We start from the raw sequence: 19,561 nt of genomic DNA, 5'->3' as shown, positions 1-19,561 counted from the left end.
TTGGGTTTTTTTGTTTTGTTTTGTTTTGTTTTGTTTTTGAGAATAGAATTTAGGAGCCTGGCACCTTACGAGAAGACTTTGATACCTTGATCAGATCCTGTGTTGCTGTGGTGTAATTCCTTATTTCCATTTCTACTAAAAGCTGCCTATTGTTGTGATTAATAGAAAAGTAATGGTTTGATCCCCTTCCTAACAAGAATCTCTTTCCACAAAGTCTCTTTGGTTGCTAAGTAGGGCAGGGACCTAAGTTTATTTTAGATGCTTTAAGAAAACTGCCTGGAGAGCAGATCTAGAGATTGCCAATTTATTGTGAATTTTGCCCCAATCTGACTGGGGAAGTAAGCAAAAGGGAACACTGGTTAAATATTTCCTTCCCTCTGGCCTCTTCTTTTTGCCTTCTTTTTCTTTTCTCCAGGTCCTTTTTTTTCTCTACTGTGTTTCTATCTGAAAACAGAACCACAGAAAATTAATTGTTTTGTAGCTTGAGAGAGATTATAGATTCAGTAAGGGTTTTCTACCCAAGGATGGGAAAAGTAAGAAATAGGTATAAAGGAATAAAGCACTGGATCCTTCGGAAATTTTTTTCAGTCTCTATATTCTAAAACCTTTCAGAAAGGTATTGAGCCTCCCCGACCCCCCGCAGGATTCTCTTCCTGAAGTTTAATCATTCTTTTCTCCCACTCAACTTACTTCCCCAAATCTTTGATACTGTACATTTTCTCAGTTTGTATGGATTTTTAAAATAACTTTTTTCATCCCATTCCAGCAGCTGTTCTGTCAGCCAGAAGTCTCACCTCCAAGCCTAACCACCAAATCCTCCTCTTCCTGTCTCATGGTAGTCATTCCACACATACTTTTTGAGCGTGAAAGTTCAGGATGCCTTTGTCTTTTTTTTCTAATTCAATCTTAAAATAGTCCATTTAAAACCATTCAGGCTTGGGCAGCCCCCATGGCTCAGCGGTTTAGGTTTAGCGCTGCCTTCAGTCCAGGGCAGGATCCTGGGGACCGGGGATCAAGTCCCACGTCGGGCTCCCTGCATTGCAGGGACACAGACACTCTGCCTGTGTCTCTGCCTCTCTCTCTCTCTGTATCTCTCATGAATAAATAAAATCTTTAAAAAAAAAAAAATTCAGGCTTGCAGTTCTTTATCTGGGATCCAAGTACCCTTCCTTCCTATCCCCCAGTCACGCTAGTGTAGCTGATCTAGGATTCATACGCAGTTAGCTGACTCTAGTCTTTTCCCTGTCCTGAAGCTGTGACATTCTCTGCATACCTGGGAGCTCTTAATGAGGGAGTCTATAAAAGATGTGGAGGGAACTAGTTTCCTCAGCTGTAAATCTGCACCTTTTTATGGTTCTCTAAGAACCATGGGATTGTTCTCTTTTTCTCTACCATCACTCTGAACTGCCCTTCTCCCTACCCCAACTCCTGGGAATTTATGAATATATAGTGCTAGAAGCTTCTGTAAAGGGTGAGAGCTATAGGAAGGAAGATGTGAATAAGAGCAGACCTTCTTGGGGTTGAGTCCTGTTGCCATGTCTAACAGGAGAAACATGAGGGGGGAGGAAGGAACTTCATTAAATAAGGGAGAATAACTTTTTCTCTGTTCTCTTCCATGTGGGCCTCTGACAGACCATGTCATTCCCTCTGATTATTGAAATCTACTAAAATCTAACCTCCCCATCTTCCTGTATATCCATATTCTTGTTTTTCCTTTCAAAGGGATTGAAAAATAATGGCAAATTTCACACCTTTGCAGACCCTTTGTGCTCCGGGTGATCCCAACTTTTTCTTTTCTTGTCCTTTGGTTTCCCTGCCTTTAGTTTTTCAACTTCTCAGATTACTATTAACAGAATGGATTAGAGTGGAATATTGTGTAGTAACTACTTAGGTGTAATTTGTCCTACCATGCTAGCTCTACTGCCTCTGAGACTGGGGAAGTCATTCCATGACTCTTTCCAGAGTGTACCAATAGCAGGCAACACTACTGTGAAGGAGAATTGATAATAGATTGTGTAGTTGGCACAATTTGCTCACCATAGTTTGCATAGTAATCATTCAGTGAGCTCATAATTTTACTAGGTGATTTATACCTGGGAAGGTTTCCCTGAGTAGGTTCCAGCTAGAGTGTAGGGAAGGAACTGAATGGACTCATTTGAACATGGAGCGGGGAGCACTGCATTTAGGGGTTCTAAGAGTGGGAAGCGTGGGAGTCCCAGGTGCCCCCTGCCCCCAGCTCACAAGCGAGAAAGCTGACCTTGTGGCCCTGGGGCATCAGCCTCCCTGCTTCTGCCACACCACAGATCAGAGGTTGTAAATGCCACTGCCAGCTGGTTCTTAGCTTGGGGCCCTGACCTCCACAAAACAGGCCAAGGAACAGTATAGGCTAGCTAGCTACTCATGCATTGGGTTGGAGGTTGTTTGGGGATAAAAGTCATCTGGCAATCTCTTCTGGGTGTCCTTTCAACATAGGAAACAATGAGCAGTGAAGGAGAAAACCTATTTTTAGCTCAAGCCAAAAGCTAGGAGTAGGTGTGGATAAAGCAACTCCTTGGGAAGATAAAGTATGTAGTGCTTTATCCTCCCTCAACCTCACTCTTGTAGTTTGTCTACTAATAGAACTGACAGGGCAGGAATAGTATGGTGGCACGCTGACCCCGCAGTGGCCCTGGCCCCCATTATGGATCAGGTCAATGTGACAGGAGCTTTCCTTTTTTTTTTTTCTCCAAATGTGAGTTAGCCAAGATTCTTTTGTTCTAGGTACATGGGAGACATTTTTATGTTGGAATCGAAGACTATTTGAGGTGCTTAACCATCTTGATCCATTTACAACTTGAATGGCTATGTTGGTTTGGGTTGTGGATTTTGGTGAAACTTAGTTAAGGAAACTGAGGATCAGGGATTGGTGGGAGAATGAGACCATTAGCTGGGTCATCTTAAGAGAACTTTCAGATATTCTGTTATGTGGAGGCTGTAAGAGAGTTTTGGTAATCTTTGGGACTGTTTTGGATCAAGTTTTACAGAGAAGAGTTGTTCTAGGTGCCCTCCCCTTCCCATTCTCTGCCCATGCTCCTTAGGACTGTATGTCCTCACCCTCATCCCAAATGCCCCTAGTGGTTTTTTTTCCTTGCTCCAAAGACCCCCATGTTCCTACTCCTTGAGCACAAGGTTTCCTCCTCTCTCAGATCCTCTTTTGTTCCTGGTCTCCAAGGTATAAATGTGGCGCTTGGTTAGGGAGAAGAGTTCATCACTGAATTCTAAACTCTTTGACTGCTTTTATTTATTTATTTTTTTTCAGGTTCAAGTGCTGGATTGTGTCATGTGACCATCCCAAAACTCAGAGCACCCTATGGCCATCTTTGCCCTCTGTCACATAACTTGAAAACTGCTTGATGGCCTTTTTGCAATGGTTCCCTCCAGGAAGCCTTGATCTCAGTGAAGAAGTCCTTTCCCGGCATTCCAGTACCCCTGTCACCCCCATACTTCTCAATCACCCTTAACAAACAAAGGCAATCACACACGTGGTGTAACAAATACACAAAGTAAATAATAATTACACTACTTATGATCAGAGGGGCACTGGCCAGGTCCACACACATCATAAAGTGGGAAAGGGGTTGCTAGTCCCCACTAGGTTGCTTTACTGTGCCCCCAAACCTCTTTACCCCATGCCTCTTTGGGAGTGAGGAGGACCAAGGGAATGAGACTTCATAATATATGTTCAGAAGAAAAAGACCCTCCCCCCACAAAGGTCTTTATTTGGTGGTGTTAAAGGGGCATATTGTAAGTGTCCTCCAAGTCTAATGCTCCAGCTCTCTAGCATTTATAGAGGGAAGTCACCTGATGTCTATTGCCCAACCCCCACCCTGTGCCAAGATCAAGAGACATGAGCATTTGATCTTGGAGGAGGCATCTTCTGTTCTTCACTTCTCTGTTCCTCCTTCAACCAAGGAAATGTGAATGATGTTGATGGGTCAGGTGTATCTTGTTCTCCAAGACTGGGGTAGAAGGAAGGATAGAACGGCCAGAGAGGAGAGGCTAGAGGTTAGCATAGCTGTTACATGGGAGGTGAGTTGAACTGCTTAACAGCCCCTGCCCATTCCTGTACCAAATACTGCATCTCATTTTTTCACTATGGGAATGGGAATAAGATACTAAAGCTCACCAACATCACCTTCCCAAGGGTGGTCACATACCTTTGCCCCTTCCACCATCTGGGCCAGACAGGAGAGTCATACTCTTGGGAAGAACAAGCCTTCCAGGTCAGCTCTCCAGGCTTTAGTTCAGTACTGTTTGCATCAGACCCATAACTGCTGGCTCTACTTAGAGTGACAGTTTTGCTGAAGGTTCTGGACCTCCTCTCTTGACATCCTCTAGGCTCTTGTCTGGAGCCAAGAGGTCTGGTGGTGAGGTATGGATAGGGTGTGGATCAGGAGATTTCTCAACTCCTTGGCTTCAGGCACTGTCCATCTGGGAGGCAGAGGGGAACTTGTACTCTGAAGCTTGTGACTCCTAAGCCTCACATCTCTTCACCACTACTCTGGTGCCCTGGTTATCTGTCCCACAGCGAGAGGTATTTTATGTCCAATAAAGTGCCCGTGGTAAGTGCTCAGAATTCATCTCTTGGCTGTGGCGGGTGCTGCTATTTCTCATTCCATCGAGGGGAAGAAACTGAGGCACAGTGAGTCCAGAGGATGGTGGGTCAGGATTGTGGGAGGAATGAATAGGCCCAGCTAGTGACTTGGAGTGGCAACCAGTCCCTGCCTGCTTCCTAGCATTCCAAACCAGGGAGTCTCCATCCTTCCAATCCTCTGCTCTAACTGGCCTTGTCAGATGCTTTTCCCTTCCCCACTGTATTTGTTCCCTCCCTGCTGCCAGGTACTGCTAGATTCCAAAAATAAAAGATAAAAATAATTATAGACACTCTGCTCCCTTGTTCTCCCCCCTTCCACCCTGAGCTTTGGGGTTGGGGGAACTAAAATGTCCCCCTGCCCCTCCAGAATCCCTTCCATCTTGGTCTGCTGGCTCTATTCCCTAACCCAGAGCAGTGATTTGAATTCAAATGCCCTGTAACCTTCAATCTCCTTACTACTTTCTTGACCCCTCCTAACCCTTCCCAGACTCGTGACTCTGGGATCTCTATACTCTTATTGACCTGAAGATAGAGGCTGGGAGTAGGGGTATTCCACAGGCTCTTTGGTCTCTCTTGGCTGGGGGGAATTTGGGCATATGTGGGCCACACCCTCTGGCTAAATAACTCAGGACTATGAGGGTGGACCTGAGGGTTAGTTTAGTGGCTCTCATATAGATCCTGGATGTTGATGGCTCTCCCCTCCCCTTCCCCCTACCCCCAGCTCCTAAACCCTAACCTCATACTGTTTCTGTGACTGCTGGAATTCAGTACAACCCATTTGGCTCAGGAAGGTTAAGTTGGGTGATTATGGGTTGGAAACTCATGTGTCAGCCCTCTTGCCCTCTGCTCCCTTTCCCAACCCTGGAGGCTTTATACAAGTGCTTAAGTAGGTGGGTATTGAGGGAGAACAGGGTTTGGGGGAATAAAGGAGAAATGGGGCACAGTGGGCAGGGGCCCTTCTATTTCAGTAAAGCCAAATACCAAAAAAAAAAAAAAAAAAAAAAAAAAAAGAAAGAAAGAAAGAAAAAGAAAAGAAAAGAAAGAAAGAAAAGTCACAATAAATAAATAAATAAAATTCCCAAATCCTTACTTTTGCCCCTGCCCTCATTTCCCTTCCTTGGCCACTGGTGGAGGGAGAAAGGGAAGAAGCTAAGAATGGATTTTTGATTTCCTCCTACTGAGAATGGTAGTCAGGGGATCTCCCCAAACCATACCAAGCCCCTCACCTCGCCAGTGGAAGAAAGGAGGCTGGGTGTGGGGCTTTCTCTTATTACTCCATTTCAGCCTCTTTCTCACCATTTATCTCTGCCTGGTCTCTCTTCTGCCTCTCTCTCCCTTTGCCTTCTCACTGCTGCTCTTTTTGTTCCTCTGTCTCTATCCCTCTGCGCTACCTCTGTCTCTACGTCTCTCTGTCTTCTTGCCAAACCTTCTCACCTGCAAACCTCAAACACTCCCCACCTGACCATGCCCCCCTCTTCCCCAAACCCCTCACCCATCAGTCCCCACCTGCCTCCCTCTGTTGTATTGCACACTGCTTGGGCAGGGAACAAGGTGTGATGTTCATGGGAAGAGGTGGAGGGAGCTCTAGGGCCTGGGGGTCGGGGGGTCGGGCTGGGGGTCTAGGGGTAGGGTCTATGGGGGAGGCATCCTCTGTCCCCCACCTTAGGAACAGCCACAGCGATCCACCACCATGCCAGGGATCTTGCCGTAGATAATCTGCTGCTTGTCATTGAAGTAGAGCATGTTGATTGGGGACATCTTGGTGGGAGTACAGCAGGGCCCAGCAGAGCCTCTTGGATTAGCCTGTTGCACCAAGTGGGTGTGCGGATACTTTTGCATGAACATGTACTCGCACTGGCCGGAGCAGTAGTTGGCCTTGTATCGTTTAGGCGCGATGATCCAGTCCCAGCCAAAAGCCTCAAAGTCCACAGTGAGGGGGTATCGGCAGCAGCGAGACTCACTCGAGTGCTCATCGCAGTCCAGACCCAGATTCCGCCGGGACCGTTTTGTGTTCTCTAGGACCCGAAGCTCCATGAAAGGATGCTGGGGGTGAGGGAGAGGAGAAAGAGCTGTGATTGGGCTCTCAAGATCGCCTCCTCCCTTTCCTTTCTCATCTGCCCCTCAGCAGGGGGATCAGGACAGAGACCCTTGCCTTCTTGGCTTTTTCCCCTGCTCCTATACCCAGCCTTGTCCTCTACCTACTTTTCTTGCAAGCTAGCTCTCTCTCCTTCAGCTCACCTCGGATTCTCTCCTGGCACCTGACCCTGATCAGCCCCTTGGCCCCAGGCCTCATCAACAGCTCATTTTTGTATTTCCTTGGATCTCCCATTAACACCTGCACCCCAAACCCAGTTTTCAACTGTTGCCTGGCTTCTGTCTGAAAAATGATAGCTGCCACTCCCATCCCCCCCATCCCTCCCCCAAAACCCCTGCTCCTCTAGAACCAGCTCCTGGCCCCCAAGAAGTAATGCTGGTCCCCGCCCCTTCTCATTCCTGGTCTACCTCTCCAACATCCCACCTCCTCAGGGCCGGGTTACACAGATCTGCCGCCACATCAGGCTCCCTGCTCACCAGCCCCTCAGCTCCGGGCCCCAGGGAGGTGACAGCCAAGTCCGTGCCACTGGGATCAAAGGCGTTGATCTCGATGCCCCAGTTGCTCTGTGGCTGTCGGAACCAGCTGTGTAGCACTTGCTTGAAGTCGATGCTCTGCCAGTGGCCTGAGCGGGAGTGCAGCTCAATCTTGAGTGAGCGGATACGGATGTGACGCCGGCCTCCGCCCCCTCCCCCTGCAGTCCCTTCCCCAGTTAGGGGTTTTAGTCGCAAGATCTGCAGGTAGACCGTGGCTGGGCGGGGCACGGGCCGTAGATACACCCACAGCTGGGCCTTCAGTACCTTTGTGAACATCACCTTGGGGCTGAAGTGGAAATGGCAGCAGAGAGGGCTGCCGTCTGTCTGCACCGCAGGGTCCGCTGATAAGAGAGAAGGGGGCACAGCATCAGCAAAAGGTATTTGGGAAGGTGTCAGCAGCCCTGGGCGGCACTGGCAAGTTGGACGACTCAGTCTGAGTATTCCAGTTCTTTGCCCTTGTCTCGTGTCTTGGTGACTACTGTGTCACCGGTACTCAGAACAGTGCCTCCTCTTTCCCTATAGGACGATGCGTCTGTCAGGCCTTTCTGATCTGATCTGATCCATTCCTTAGTCCATTTGCCCTAACACCTAGCCCCCCCCCCCCACCAGATAACCTGCAGTTATTTAGGGATCCCCCCTCCTACCTGCAGCCTTCCATTCCCCCAGCATGTAGGGCTCCAAACTTTTCTGAACTTTTGATGTTCTTCATCGAAGCTAAACCTCATCACACCTGCCATTCTCAGGTCGCCTCGCCCCGCTTCTGTCCTGTTTTGTGTGGTGGCCAGGTGGAGCCTGGCACAGCCACCACCACAACCAAATGGTCTCGAGAGTGGATAACCAGGGTCCAGATGGGAAGCAGGGCCTAAATGTATTCCATGAGGTAGGTTGGAATTCAGATCTAGGCTTCTTGTACCATTCCTGCCAGAAATAATACCCTCCGAAGAATGGAGCGATTGAAGCACTTCTTGTGCACTTGACTCCCCAACACCTTGAACCTGAGAAAAAGATTCCTCAGCTGCTTCCTCATCTTCAACACCATTACTGCCTCAACTTTTAAAGGAAGTTAAACAAGGGGGCATCCCGGGTGGCTCAGTGGTTTAGCGCCGCCTTTAGCCCGGGGTGTGATCCTGGAGACCCAGGATCGAGTCCCACGTCGGGCTCCATGAATGCAGCCTGCTTCTCCCTCTGCCTGTGTCTCTGCCTCTCTCATGAATTAATAAATAAAATCTTAAAAAAAAAAAGGAAGTTAAACAAGGAGAAAAACTACCTCCTTGTTGTTAACTCCTATTGCCCAAAGCTTCAGAAATAATATTTAACACATCAGATCAAATGCAATGTTTTTTTTTTTTTCCCCCCTGAGCTTCCTTTGGTTTCTCACTCAAGTGCCAGTAAGTCTTTACAAAGGTTTAACATCCCGACTTACATTTTGGCCCATTACGTCTTGTTCTGGACCAGAAATTGACCCTTCTTGGGTTTAAAGTCTGATTCTCAGCATCTGTCTCTGCTTCCATTTCAGCTCCCTTTTGGTTCCCCTTTCTAATCTCTTAGGTCAGTTGGAAATGCCCTAAATCATGTTTCCATCAGACAGGAACATCCATTCTCACTCTAAATAGACTGAGAGAAAAACAGTCAGGAGTGAGCTTCCAGAGCTATGTAAGTATGATCAGGAAGTCCAGGCCCTTATGCATCACACCAGGTCTTGAGTTCTGGATAATCATGGAGGACTTAGCATCTGTTGTTGCCCATCAGCACTCCCCCAGGAGAAGGAGGATCCTCCAAGTGAGATGAGGAGGAAAGTGCTCAGTGATCTTCGTATATTCCAGTTCCTCTGGTAGCTTCCTTTCCCTTGGTTCTTCTCTGAGGTCCCAGGGCACTGGTAGTCCTCCCAATTATCCTCCTGCTGGAGCTGCAATGCTGGTACAACGAGGGAGGATTCAGGGAGTAGAGATTCAGAGATTAGGAGAGTACCTGGGGCAGAGAAGCTGCTGGTGAGGTGGGGCTACTGTGCCTAATTTCATAGGGTTGTCTTACTTTCCCACCTGTCTTCACTATTAGCTACTAATCTCCGCGAGGGTGGACACTTGTCAATACTGTTTTGCTCACCACTGTAGCTCTAGTACCTCCCACAGTACCAAGCAGTGTTTAGTAAATGCATGCTAAATGAACTTCCCAAACTCCAAATCTTAACATATACAGGCAAGTGCCTAGAAGTTCTTCCTGGCATCAAAACACTGTTCTTTGACTACAAAGTGGGTTCAATCACTGCTTGAATCCTCATCGACCGTATTCGACCTTACCCACCAAACTTCTCAGTGATACAGATATAATTCTTTTTTTTTTTTTGATACAGATATAATTCTTGTTTCATAGGAATGTTGAACATTAAATAAAGAATGAAAATAGTAGTAGCTTCTCAAAAAATGCTGGTTTATTGTTAGTTTTGTAAGCTCTAAGCTTACTCCCCTACCTACGCTGACCCAAGGTTTAGAGATAGGGGTCTGGGCACTAGAGCCTCATCCCTTTACGTCTTTGATTTCTTCAGAGTCCCCCATCTCTACACCCAGGGAATCACCATAGGCTTCTCTCCCAGCGAGGGTGGGGAGAGTTGATACTCAAGGGGACTGGGCCAAGACGGGGACGGAGAAAGACGAGGGAAATGGGAAGAGACAGGAGAGAGGCTGGAGGTAATGAGGGAGATAAGAACGGAGAAGAAAGTGTTAGGGATGAAGGCAGGCTGGAAGAGATGGTCAAGAGAACTGGAGGAGAGAAGGAAGGGACAGGAGAAGAGCTTGGTAGGGGAGAAGAAATAAGCTTGGGAGTCGAACACTGGGGGGGGGGGGGCAATGCAAAAGGAGTGGATGGAGGCTACAAAGTGAAAGGAGGAAGGTAGCTAAGCCTGGTGGGGTAAAGAGAGAGGATAGATAGAGAGAGAGGAACAAAGAAGGAGCAGGTAGTGCCACAGAGGGAAACAAGAGGCTTGAGAGAGTCCCCCCAACACGCACATAGGCCCAGCTCCCAAGGGGAGGGGAAGGAGCCACATCTGTGTTGGATTGATCGGCTTGGTGGCAGGCAGCAGGTCAGGTTTAGTAGGCGGTGCTGGTCTGGAGAGAGGTCATTGCACTATTTTCAGCAAAAGCCCAACCCCCTCCCAGCTCACCACCACCTCCTCCTCCACCCCCCCCTACCCCCTTCCACTCTCTCCTCACCCAGGCTGGAAGGCCTAGGGGCAGGAGGTTGGGCTGAGAGGGCAGGGGCCTCTTGGTGTCGGAGAGGAGAGAGAAACTGAGGGGCTGGGCTTGGCTCCCAGAAGGGCAAGGGGGCTGGGTTCCCAGGATGAAGGCTGGGGTGGGAGAGCCCGAGAGGGTGGAGGGAACTAGGGCAGGCTCTGCAGCCTGGGGGAGGTGGGGGCTGGGGTCCAGGGCTGCGTGCAGGGGGAGGGGAGGAGGGGGAGGGGGAGGGGAGCGGAGGCCATCTCTGCTGACAAACACCTCCCCCGATTAGCAGAGCACAAGTCTCTTATTAAAGCGGGTCCCTGGGGATTAGACTATAAAAGTCTCTTTTTCCTTTTCCCCTCTCTCCCTCCCTTCCCCTCCGCTCCCCCTCCCTCTCAAAAGAGCTCGGCTTGGCTCTTAAAGGGGACGTACAATACCTGGCTGGAGACCCAGTTCCCCAGTTCTCCAAGTCCCCGAGAGGACTGAGGGCGGAGGTTCGCGCGGAACCCCACCCCCTGGAGCCCTTCCCGCCCCCCCAGCCTAACCCGCACCGCCGGGTCCCAGCACGCAGCCTGCACGCACTTCCTGCGCCCTCCCTGGGAGGCTGAGCCTGCCCGGCCGCGGCTGAGGGATGCGGAGGGCAAGTCCACACCGACAGCACCCGGCCTGAACTCCTCACACTCGGTCCCACACCCACCAGACTAGCTTTTTCCTCCGGCCCTTCCTGTTCTTCCAGCAAACTCTTCTTCAGGATTCCTCTACAACTGTTTTGTAGGATCCCCACCCCCACCCAGGCCTCAGTCAATTTTAGACTGACCCTAGCCCCTCTAAGGCGGAAACCTAAGGAACACACGGGAGACGGAGGGATCCAGACGGATCCCAGGCTTTCACCACCACTGTCAGCGCCGCCAGCACCCTCAGCAAGTTTCCCAGCCTTTTGGGTTCTCTTTTCTTCCTAAGCCTGGACAAGTATTGTGGAGTTAGGGTCTGCAGGAAAGCTGGTGGCCCTATGAGGCACTCGGCCTCCCAGACGCACACCTGGGTTCCCGAGCCTCTCCCACGGGGGTCAGCCACTAGGAGTCCACCTCGCCCCCAGCGTTTTATGACCTATCTGCCAATAAACCAGCCCCCCCTTCTGTTCAGAGCCATAAAACGGAACGGGGGGGGGGGGGCGACTTTGCCAAACCACCAGGGAATAAGAGAGGGCCTGGTTTCCTGGAGTTGAAGTGGAGAAGGGGTGAAGGGACCTCAGTGGGGGAGGGGAAAGGGAGTCATCTGACCCTAGGGAGAGCTGGGGGTGGGGGTGGGGGGGTGGCCTGGATTTTCCAGGCCATAAAATTTCAAAGCGGCTCAAGTCTATTAACATGTTCATCTTCCGTTTGTCTGGGGGCTTGAATGCCTGGGTTCCCCGTCCCTCTTTATCTATTCTTTCTCTTTCTCCCTAGGTCTCCCTGTGTCTCCTCAAGTCCGGTTCTGAGTAGGGGCGGGGGGACAGGAAAGGAAGGATAAGCTCTGAATAGCCAGGCGGGTGCCGTCAGCCCCAGCGCGATGGGACGGAGTTCTCTGAGCTCGGTCAGGAGCGAGAGGGCACGGCTTCCCAGCCCTTTGGGGGACCGGGTGTCAGAAGGGCTCTGGGTGAAATGGGTGCCCGCTGGGCCGCCGGGAGAGGCACGGGGTCGGGGACCTCGTTCCTGCCGGCGGGAGAGGGGCGCTCAGTTCTCTGCGGCCCCGGGGCGCGCTGCGGAGCCGGCGCTGGAGCGGGGGGAGCGTCGGCGCCAAGGCCGTGGGGGTCCCCGGGCGGCCCGACTCTGTTCGCCCGCGTCGGCACCGCGGCCCTGCAGGGCTGCAGCTCCCCCAGGCTCCCCGGAGCCCCGCGGCTTCCTTGCGCACCCGGGCTGCAGGCGGCGTCTCGCGGCCCCCGGGGCCCGCCCTCCCGCCTCCGGGAACCGAGTGTGCACGGGACTCCGCAGCCCGTCTCCGCCGCTGGAAAAACTTCGGTGGAGCAGCCCCCGCCCGCAGCCCGTCAAGTTTGCGCAGGAAGGGCCTCCGGGCCGGGGCAGCCGGAGCGGCCGGGGCGGCCGGAGCGGCCGGAGCGCCCGCGTCGGAGCCGAGCCGCTCCTTCCCGGCGCCCGCGCCCGCAGCCCACCGCTCGCGCCCGCCGCCCACTTACTCTCCTGGGCCATGCTGATGACAGTCTCGGTGGTGGCGTGGTACTCGTCCTCCTCCAGGAAGTCCTCGGGCTGCAGCGCGTCGCCCTGGAAGTCGTGCAGGTCCAGGATCTGCTGCAGCGGCGGCGCCTTGGGCAGCAGCTGCTTCACCACCTCGCGGCTGATGTTGGGCGCCTCCTTGAGCCGCAGTTTGCTCAGGATCTGCGACTTGATGCTCTCCAGGCGCAGCTCGCGGCTGTGCTGCCGCCACACGCACACGGGGCAGCCGTCGGGCTCCGGCGCCGCGGACGGGGCCGGCCGGCTCGAGCGCTCCCCCCCGGCCCCCGCCGCCGCCGCCGCCGCCGCCGCCGCCGCGGGGCCCTCGGCCGCCTCCCCCCGGGGCCGCAGCTCCAGGGCCAGGAGCAGGAAGCCCAGCAGCAGCGGGGCCGCGAGCACCATGCTGGAGGGGAGGGGAGGGAGGACTGGGGGGCGGGGACGCCGGAGTCCCGCGGGGAGGGGGCGGGGAGCGGGGAGGGAGGAGGCGGGGGTCCGGGCGGCGCGGGACTGGGGCGGCCCGGCCGAGGGGGGGCCGGGGGGGCCGGGGGCGGCGGGCGCGCGGGCGGGGCGGGCGGGCGGCCGGGGCGGGCGGCTGGGGGGGCCCGAGCCCGGGCCAGGCCCTTTATAGCCCCGGCCCCCGTGTCGTCAGCGGCCGCGATTGGCTGCGGAGCCAACAAAAGAGGCAGCGCTGTCATCCGAGGCGAGAGAGGGAGCCGGAGAGAGCGGAGGAAGCGAGGGAGGAGGGCGGGAGCGCGGGAGCGCGGGAGCGCGGGCCCCGAGAGGGACGGGGTGAGGGCAGGAGGGGGCGCCGGGGGGCGCCGGGGGGCGCCGGGGGGCGCCGGGCGCAGAGGGCAGGACACAGAGCAGGCGCCCAGGTAGGTGAAGAGGGGGACGAGGAGGCAGAGACAAAGGGGGATGCGGGGGCGCCGGTGGGAGGAGACGGGGAGGCACGGGGCCCGGCAGCGAGGACGCGGGTGTGAGCGGCTGGACGCGGGGCGGGGCGGGGGCGGCCCGGGGCGCAGAGACAGACCGCGCGGAGCCGCCGCCGGCCACTCGCGAGGCGGGGACCCCGGCGCGGAGCCGAGCCCGAGAGCTCGGGCTGCGGGCTGCGGGCGCGGGGGACAAAGCCCGGAGTCCCGGGGCCGAAAGCTACTGGGAGACCTTGGCGCCGGGAGGGGGCCTCGCCCTGAGGCCGCAGCCGGGAGGGAGGGGAAGGCGGAGACGGGGGCGGGGGGCAGAGACTCGAGGGCAGGGAGCGAGCACCGGGCAGGGGGCCCAAGGGAAACGTCCACCGGCGCCCCGGAGGGCAGCAGGGACCGGGCTCGGGGGAGCTCCGGGGCCGGGGTGGAAGGAGGGGCCTGGGGGCAGGAGGGACACGGGGCATGAAGGCCCGAGGCGCCCGAGCGGGTGGGGGCAGCGCTGTGGAGCCCGGAGACAAAAGGAAGCCTCGGAGCTGGGGAGGCCGTGGGGAGGCCGAGGGGACAGGGGCGCGGGGCGGCCGGGTGGCCCCCGCAGGGACAGGGCCGAAGTCTGCCCTCAGGCGGGAGCCGCAGACCCCAGCTGCCGGGGGAGCCCGGAGGTGGGGCGGGCCCCGGGCCCCGGGCCCCGCGGCTGATGCTCCCCAGGTGCTTGGCTTCTGGCTCTGGAGTCCTCTTCCCGGGCCTCGGTTTCTTCGGGTTTATCGCTGGAACCCGGGGCCTGGAGGTCAGTCCACAACCAATAGGTTGAACTTGCTGCGGGGGATCAGGTCTGGCTTGCTCCCGGGGCGCGCACGTTCACCGAGGCTGTTGGGCTTCTCCTGCAGAAGGAAGAGACGCCGGTTCCTCTCTGGACTAGAGTCTGCAGGCGGGCCCGAGGGAACAGCGGAGGGACAGAGTTGGCTGGGGAGCTGGGGGAGCTGGGGGAGCTGGGGCGGGCGGCCAGGGCTGCAGCAGGGAGACCAGCAGGGCGAGGCGGGAGCTCTGAAGAAACCGACATTTCTCTGGAGAACAGGAACGAAGCCCAGTGCGATGCATTGAGCCGGTCCCCTCCCTTGCTTTGGGTGCACGCGGGCACCTCAACGTTGCATCCGATCTCATCTATAAAAAGAGTATCACACCGTTTTCCCTCAACTAGTTGTGAGGATTGTATAGTGGCCTTCCTGGGCTAGCTCTTCCTGATTCTTTCTTAAGATTTTAGAGAGAGAGAGAGAGAGAGAGAGACCGACCCAAGCAGAGGGGGAAGCAGGCCCCACATAGGGAGCCCCATGGGGGACTCCATCCTGGGTCTCCAGGACCACACCCTGGGCCTAAAGCAGGCGCTAAGCCACTGAGCCACCCCGGGATCCTCTGCTCTTCCCGATGCTTTTCTCTCCTTCCTCATCTCCTAGAGTAGTGATTGCCTTTACCACCGTTTCCTGGCATAGCCTGTTCTCCAAACGACTCCTCTGGTGGCATTTCCTCAGCAAAAGTGCAGACTCCTTGAGAGCAGAGGTGGCATCACCTCCTTTGACTTCCTTGGAGGAGGTGGCCCAGCCTTCACCTCCTCACCAAGCATGGTGTGTGTGTTTGTGTGTTTGTTAAAAAAGACTTTTATTTATTTTTGAGAGGGAGAGGGAGACCCCCCACCCCCAAGTAGGACTCCGGGATCATGCCCCGAGCGAAGGCGGACGCTTAACCAACCGAGCCCCCGGGCTGCCCACCCGGCGCATTTCCAACAGCAGGCCTATGACAGATGCGAGGATGGTTTTCCTCAGGAAACGTTGAGACTGGACGGGACACCGATAAAGGGTACCGGCCAAAACTCCAAGCCAGGTGCCTCCTTGATATTGCCATCTGGATGTCCCCTGCCACCTCAAACACTGAGTTAAATATGATAGAGAACTCCTTCTCTCTCCCCAAAATGTGTTCTCGTCTTGCTGAGGCACATTGTCACCTTACTGAATGACAGTCATCCAGGCCAGAAGCCTGCAGGTAGACTTCACCTGCTTTCTCTTGATCATCTCTGAATCTTTGTATAAGCTGTTGCCTTTTCCTAGAACAACACCCTCCTACCTCTACTGCCCCCACTCCCCAGTCCCTTGGCCAAATTTATTCTTCAGGTTTCAGTATAGACAAGACTTTAGACACGAGTCTTCCTGGAGTCCATTGCTGACTCCACGCCTAGAGTACTTGCTCTTCCTAGCTACGCCTGCGCCCTTCTGTGTAGCAGGGAGGTTGCTCTCACAGAGCTTCTAGACTAGAGCAGGGCTGCCTGGGTTCCAGGTCCAGCCCTCCCACTTTTCTGGCTCTGTGAACTTGGCTCTTCTGCCTCAGACTCCTTATCCGTAAGATGGGGACAACAATACTGTACCTATTTCATAAGGTTATGAGGATTAACTGCCTGACACACAATTCCTTCCCCCCCCCCCCCCGACACGCAATTCTAAATGAGGTCATTAGTCATTGCTATTCCCCCAATCTATCAGCCTTACAGCGTGAGTGGGACCCAAGAGAGCAGGACATTTTCCACCATATGTTCCTTAGCTCCTTTGAATTAAGAATTAATGAACCCTGTTAACTGGATCTGGTCAGAGCCGGGTTGGGGAGAGAAAACTGGGTATTTATGGCCGTGAGGAGTTGTGGGTGTCTGCCCAATGCCAGAGAGCCGGAGTCGGGACCAGCTCCTGGGACAGAAAGGATTTCCGCCTCCGGGCTTCCCTACCAGCTCCAGGGCCCGGCTTAATCCAACGCGTGGACAAGGCTGCCATCTGGGGGTCGCATCTGGAATTTGAGCTCCTCGGAGGCGGGAGTAAACCTGCCCCGGGGTGCATACCCAGCGTGTTTGCACTTGAGACTTCTAGTCCGAGAAGTTCTGATCAGAACCCGTTAAGCCTTGCTCCCGTCTGCAGCCCCCCCACACCCTGGCCCTTTCCTTCGTCCCTCAGGCTTGGTCACCGTTCGGTCTCCTGGGTTGCAGGATCTAAGCCCTGGGAGGTCTCTTCGGGGGCGTCGGACTTTAGCTGCCCCAGACCCGGTTCCCGAGGCGGTGCCCCGCGGGCTTCGCGGGGAGGAGCCGGGGGAGTCCCGCACCTCTAGGTCCCTTCCCAGCCCGCGGGGTGGACCGGGGCTGGGGCCCCGCCCACTGCCCTGGTCGCCCTGGCAACCGCCCTCCGCCGGGGTGCCCCGCTCCCGCGTCGCCCGGGCAACCGCGAGGCCCGCCGTCTTCGCGGTCCCGACTGGCTCCCGGCAAATGTGGGTCGCGGCCGGAGGGGGGCGTCGAGGCGGGAAGCCGGCGAGCCGCCCGGAGGGACGCGGCCGGCGTCGGGGCCAGCGCGGGCGCCGCCTCGGAGGGGGAACCCGAGGCCCTGGGAGCGGAGCGGGCCGCCCGGGGTCAAGGCCAGCGACGCCCTGGTTACGCGGACAGCCGGGGACCGAGGGAGGAGGGTCCCGCCCCGCGCACCCCTGCCCCGGGGCCCCTCGGGCCGCCTCCGCTCGTGCCGTCCGCCGAGAGGCCCCGTTCTTCGGGTCCTTCCGAGGAGCGCGGGGACGGCGCGGAGGGGCTTCCGTCGGGCCCGGCCCGGGGCTCCGGCCGCGAAGCCTGGGGCGCCGGGGGGACTCGTGTGCGCCCGGAGCCCCGCCATCCCCCGCGGGCCCCCCAGGGCCCCGGACCTCGGCCCCCGGGCCCTGGAAGGCCGCACGGGGGCGCCGGCGGGCTCGCCTCCGGGGCGAGGTGGGGGGCGGCGCCGGCCCGGGAGCGCGGAACCCCTCGGGGCACAGCCCCGTCGCCGCCGGCCTTCCAGAAGCCGCCCCCCCCGTCCTCCCGGGCAGGCTCGGCCCCCTCCCACGGGAGCCCCAGCCCTCCCCTCTCGGGTCCTGCCCCTGCCGCGTCTGCAGCCCCAGCGCGGGCCCAGGTTCCTGCGGGGGGCGGGGGGCGGGGGCCTGCGCGGAGCCTGCTCCCCCCACGCCGGGGCTCCGGAGCCTGACGGCCGCCGGGTGAGGGCCGCTGCCTCGGGGCTGTTCGGAGGGAGGCTAACGGCCAGGAGACGGCGCGGGGCGGCGAGGACCCGGGGTGCTGCCGCGCGAGGGACGGAGGCGCGCGGCCCCGTGGGGTGTGGACGCCGGGGGCGGGGCCTGCGGGAGGGGCGCGGCCCGCGGCCGCCCTCCAGGCTCCCCTCCCGGCTCCCCTCCGGCCCACCCTATCCCACACTGCACTTTTACCTGTGCCTAGGTTGCAATCACCTTGAAGCACAGCCAGGTCTTTTTTTTTTTTTTTTTTTTTTTTTAAGATTTTATTTATTTATTCATGAGACACACACACAGGCAGACCACACACAGGCAGAGGGAGAAGCAAGCGCCACACAGGGAGCCCCACGCGGGCCTCGATCCCGGGTCTCCAGGATCACACCCCGGGCCGAAGGCGACGCTAAACCGCTGAGCACCCCCCCCTCCCCGGGGCTGCCTCGCACAGCCAGGTCTTACTCATTCAAGAGTCCCGGTGCCTGGCACGTTCGGGCTTTCCACGACTGGATGGACGGATGCCCCAAGGACCCACACCCGAAGTAACCACCACCGCAACCCATCGTTGCCTCTTTTCATTGCTCCGATGGCACATCTGCTCCATCCCAGGGGACAACTTAAGTGGAAAAATTCTCAGGTGGAGACCCTGCCGCCTTGGGTGGCCCTGGATCAGAACCCCACAGCAGGGGCGCCTGGGTGGCTCAGGGGTTGGGTGTCTGCCTTCAGCCCAGGGCCTGATCCCGGAGTCCTGGGATGAGTCCCGCATTGGGCTCCCCGCAGGGAGCCTGCTTCTCCCTCTGCCTGTGTCTCTGCCTCTCTGTGTGTGTGCCTCTCATGAATAAATAAATAAATATATTTTTTAATAAATAAAAATCTTAAAGAAGAAAAAAAGAACCACATAGCAGCCGACCTCCTGGTGCATGAAGATGCCATGGGATGGGGCTGCCCGCCCTGCTCACACCCATCTGGGCACCTGGACTTGACCCCACAGGCAACAGTAAGGAGACTGGGACAGCAGCTGGACAAGATCGGGAGGATAAGGGGCCAGAAGTCGGTCGGGGGTGGAGGGGGGCAAGGTGCAGGGCAGGGCAAGGACAGGGACAGAGTGCTGAGGCTGGAGCCTGGGCAGTGGGGGGTGGGGTGAGAACCAGAGCTGGGCCCACAGCCAAGGCCTAGGTGGGAAGAGGGATGGAGAGAGGCTGAGCTGGCCCACCCAACCCTTCCCTTGGCACGGCAAGTGGACTGGAGTCCAGTTATTTCTCAAGGCAAAATTATTTTCATTCCTGGAGCCCCAAACCAAGTACGCTAGAGCCTCAAGGCAACGAAGGCTTAGGGTAACAAAACTGGTCCCTTTAATTCCTTGGTCTAGCCTTACAAGTGTCCAGTGATGTAGGGCCCTGGGAGGTGTGGGAGGGAGTAGTTTCCCTCCTGCTTAACTGGGAGGAAGCAGAGGCTCAGGAAGGTGAAAGTTTAGCTGGTCACCCCATTCTTGCCAAGTGGAGCGTGGGGGGGCACCAGGGCTGCGGTCTCCACCTGGGGTGAGGGGTGCACACCCGGAGTCCCAGTGTCGCTCACCTGCAGGCGCCCCAGAGCCTTGCTTTCCTCACAGGGAGGATGTAAGGTGACTGTGCCCTGATGCTGTTCTCCGGGGTCCTGGGGCGCTGTGACCTGTCTTGCCCTGGCGGCTGGGGGAGACCGAGAGGGCCACACCGGGGACGCTCAGCAGGGCGGCTCTGGCCTTGGCCCTGGGCTGATCTAGCCCTGCAGTCGGGGAGCTGCCAGCCAGCACCCGGGCCTCCCTTATTGGATTTATTTGTTTGCTTAAAGATTTATTTATTTATTCATGAGAGACACAGAGGGAGAGAGGCCGGCTCCCCGCAGGGAGCCCGATGCTGGATCCGGGGTCTC

The 19,561-nt window shown here is 56.4% G+C and overlaps 1 protein-coding gene across 6 annotated transcripts; it reads right to left on the bottom strand.

The window, feature by feature from the left end:
- Positions 1-290: 290 nt before the first annotated feature.
- On the bottom strand, positions 291-13,079 carry GDF11 (growth differentiation factor 11). Of its 6 annotated transcripts, none has more exons than XR_005365275.1 (5): positions 12,644-13,079; positions 7,205-7,602; positions 6,295-6,676; positions 4,197-5,592; positions 291-444 (listed from the first exon to the last, which is right to left on the bottom strand). XR_005365275.1 is itself a non-coding variant. In XM_038549593.1 (4 exons), exons 1-3 carry the CDS (start codon positions 13,077-13,079, stop codon positions 6,296-6,298), a joined length of 1,215 nt encoding a protein of 404 aa, XP_038405521.1. In that variant the 3' UTR covers positions 291-444; position 6,295. The 6 variants fall into 6 exon arrangements, 4 of the variants coding, with proteins under 4 accessions (XP_038405521.1, XP_038405518.1, XP_038405519.1 ...); XR_005365276.1 differs by lacking the exon at positions 291-444 and adding an exon at positions 3,259-3,998; XM_038549593.1 differs by lacking the exon at positions 4,197-5,592.
- Between the last annotated feature and the right edge of the window lie 6,482 nt (positions 13,080-19,561).

The sequence above is a fragment of the Canis lupus genome, chromosome 10, assembly GCF_011100685.1.
Source record: "Canis lupus familiaris isolate Mischka breed German Shepherd chromosome 10, alternate assembly UU_Cfam_GSD_1.0, whole genome shotgun sequence".
NCBI lineage: Eukaryota > Metazoa > Chordata > Mammalia > Carnivora > Canidae > Canis > Canis lupus.
This window is presented reverse-complemented; position numbering and strand designations above follow the sequence as displayed.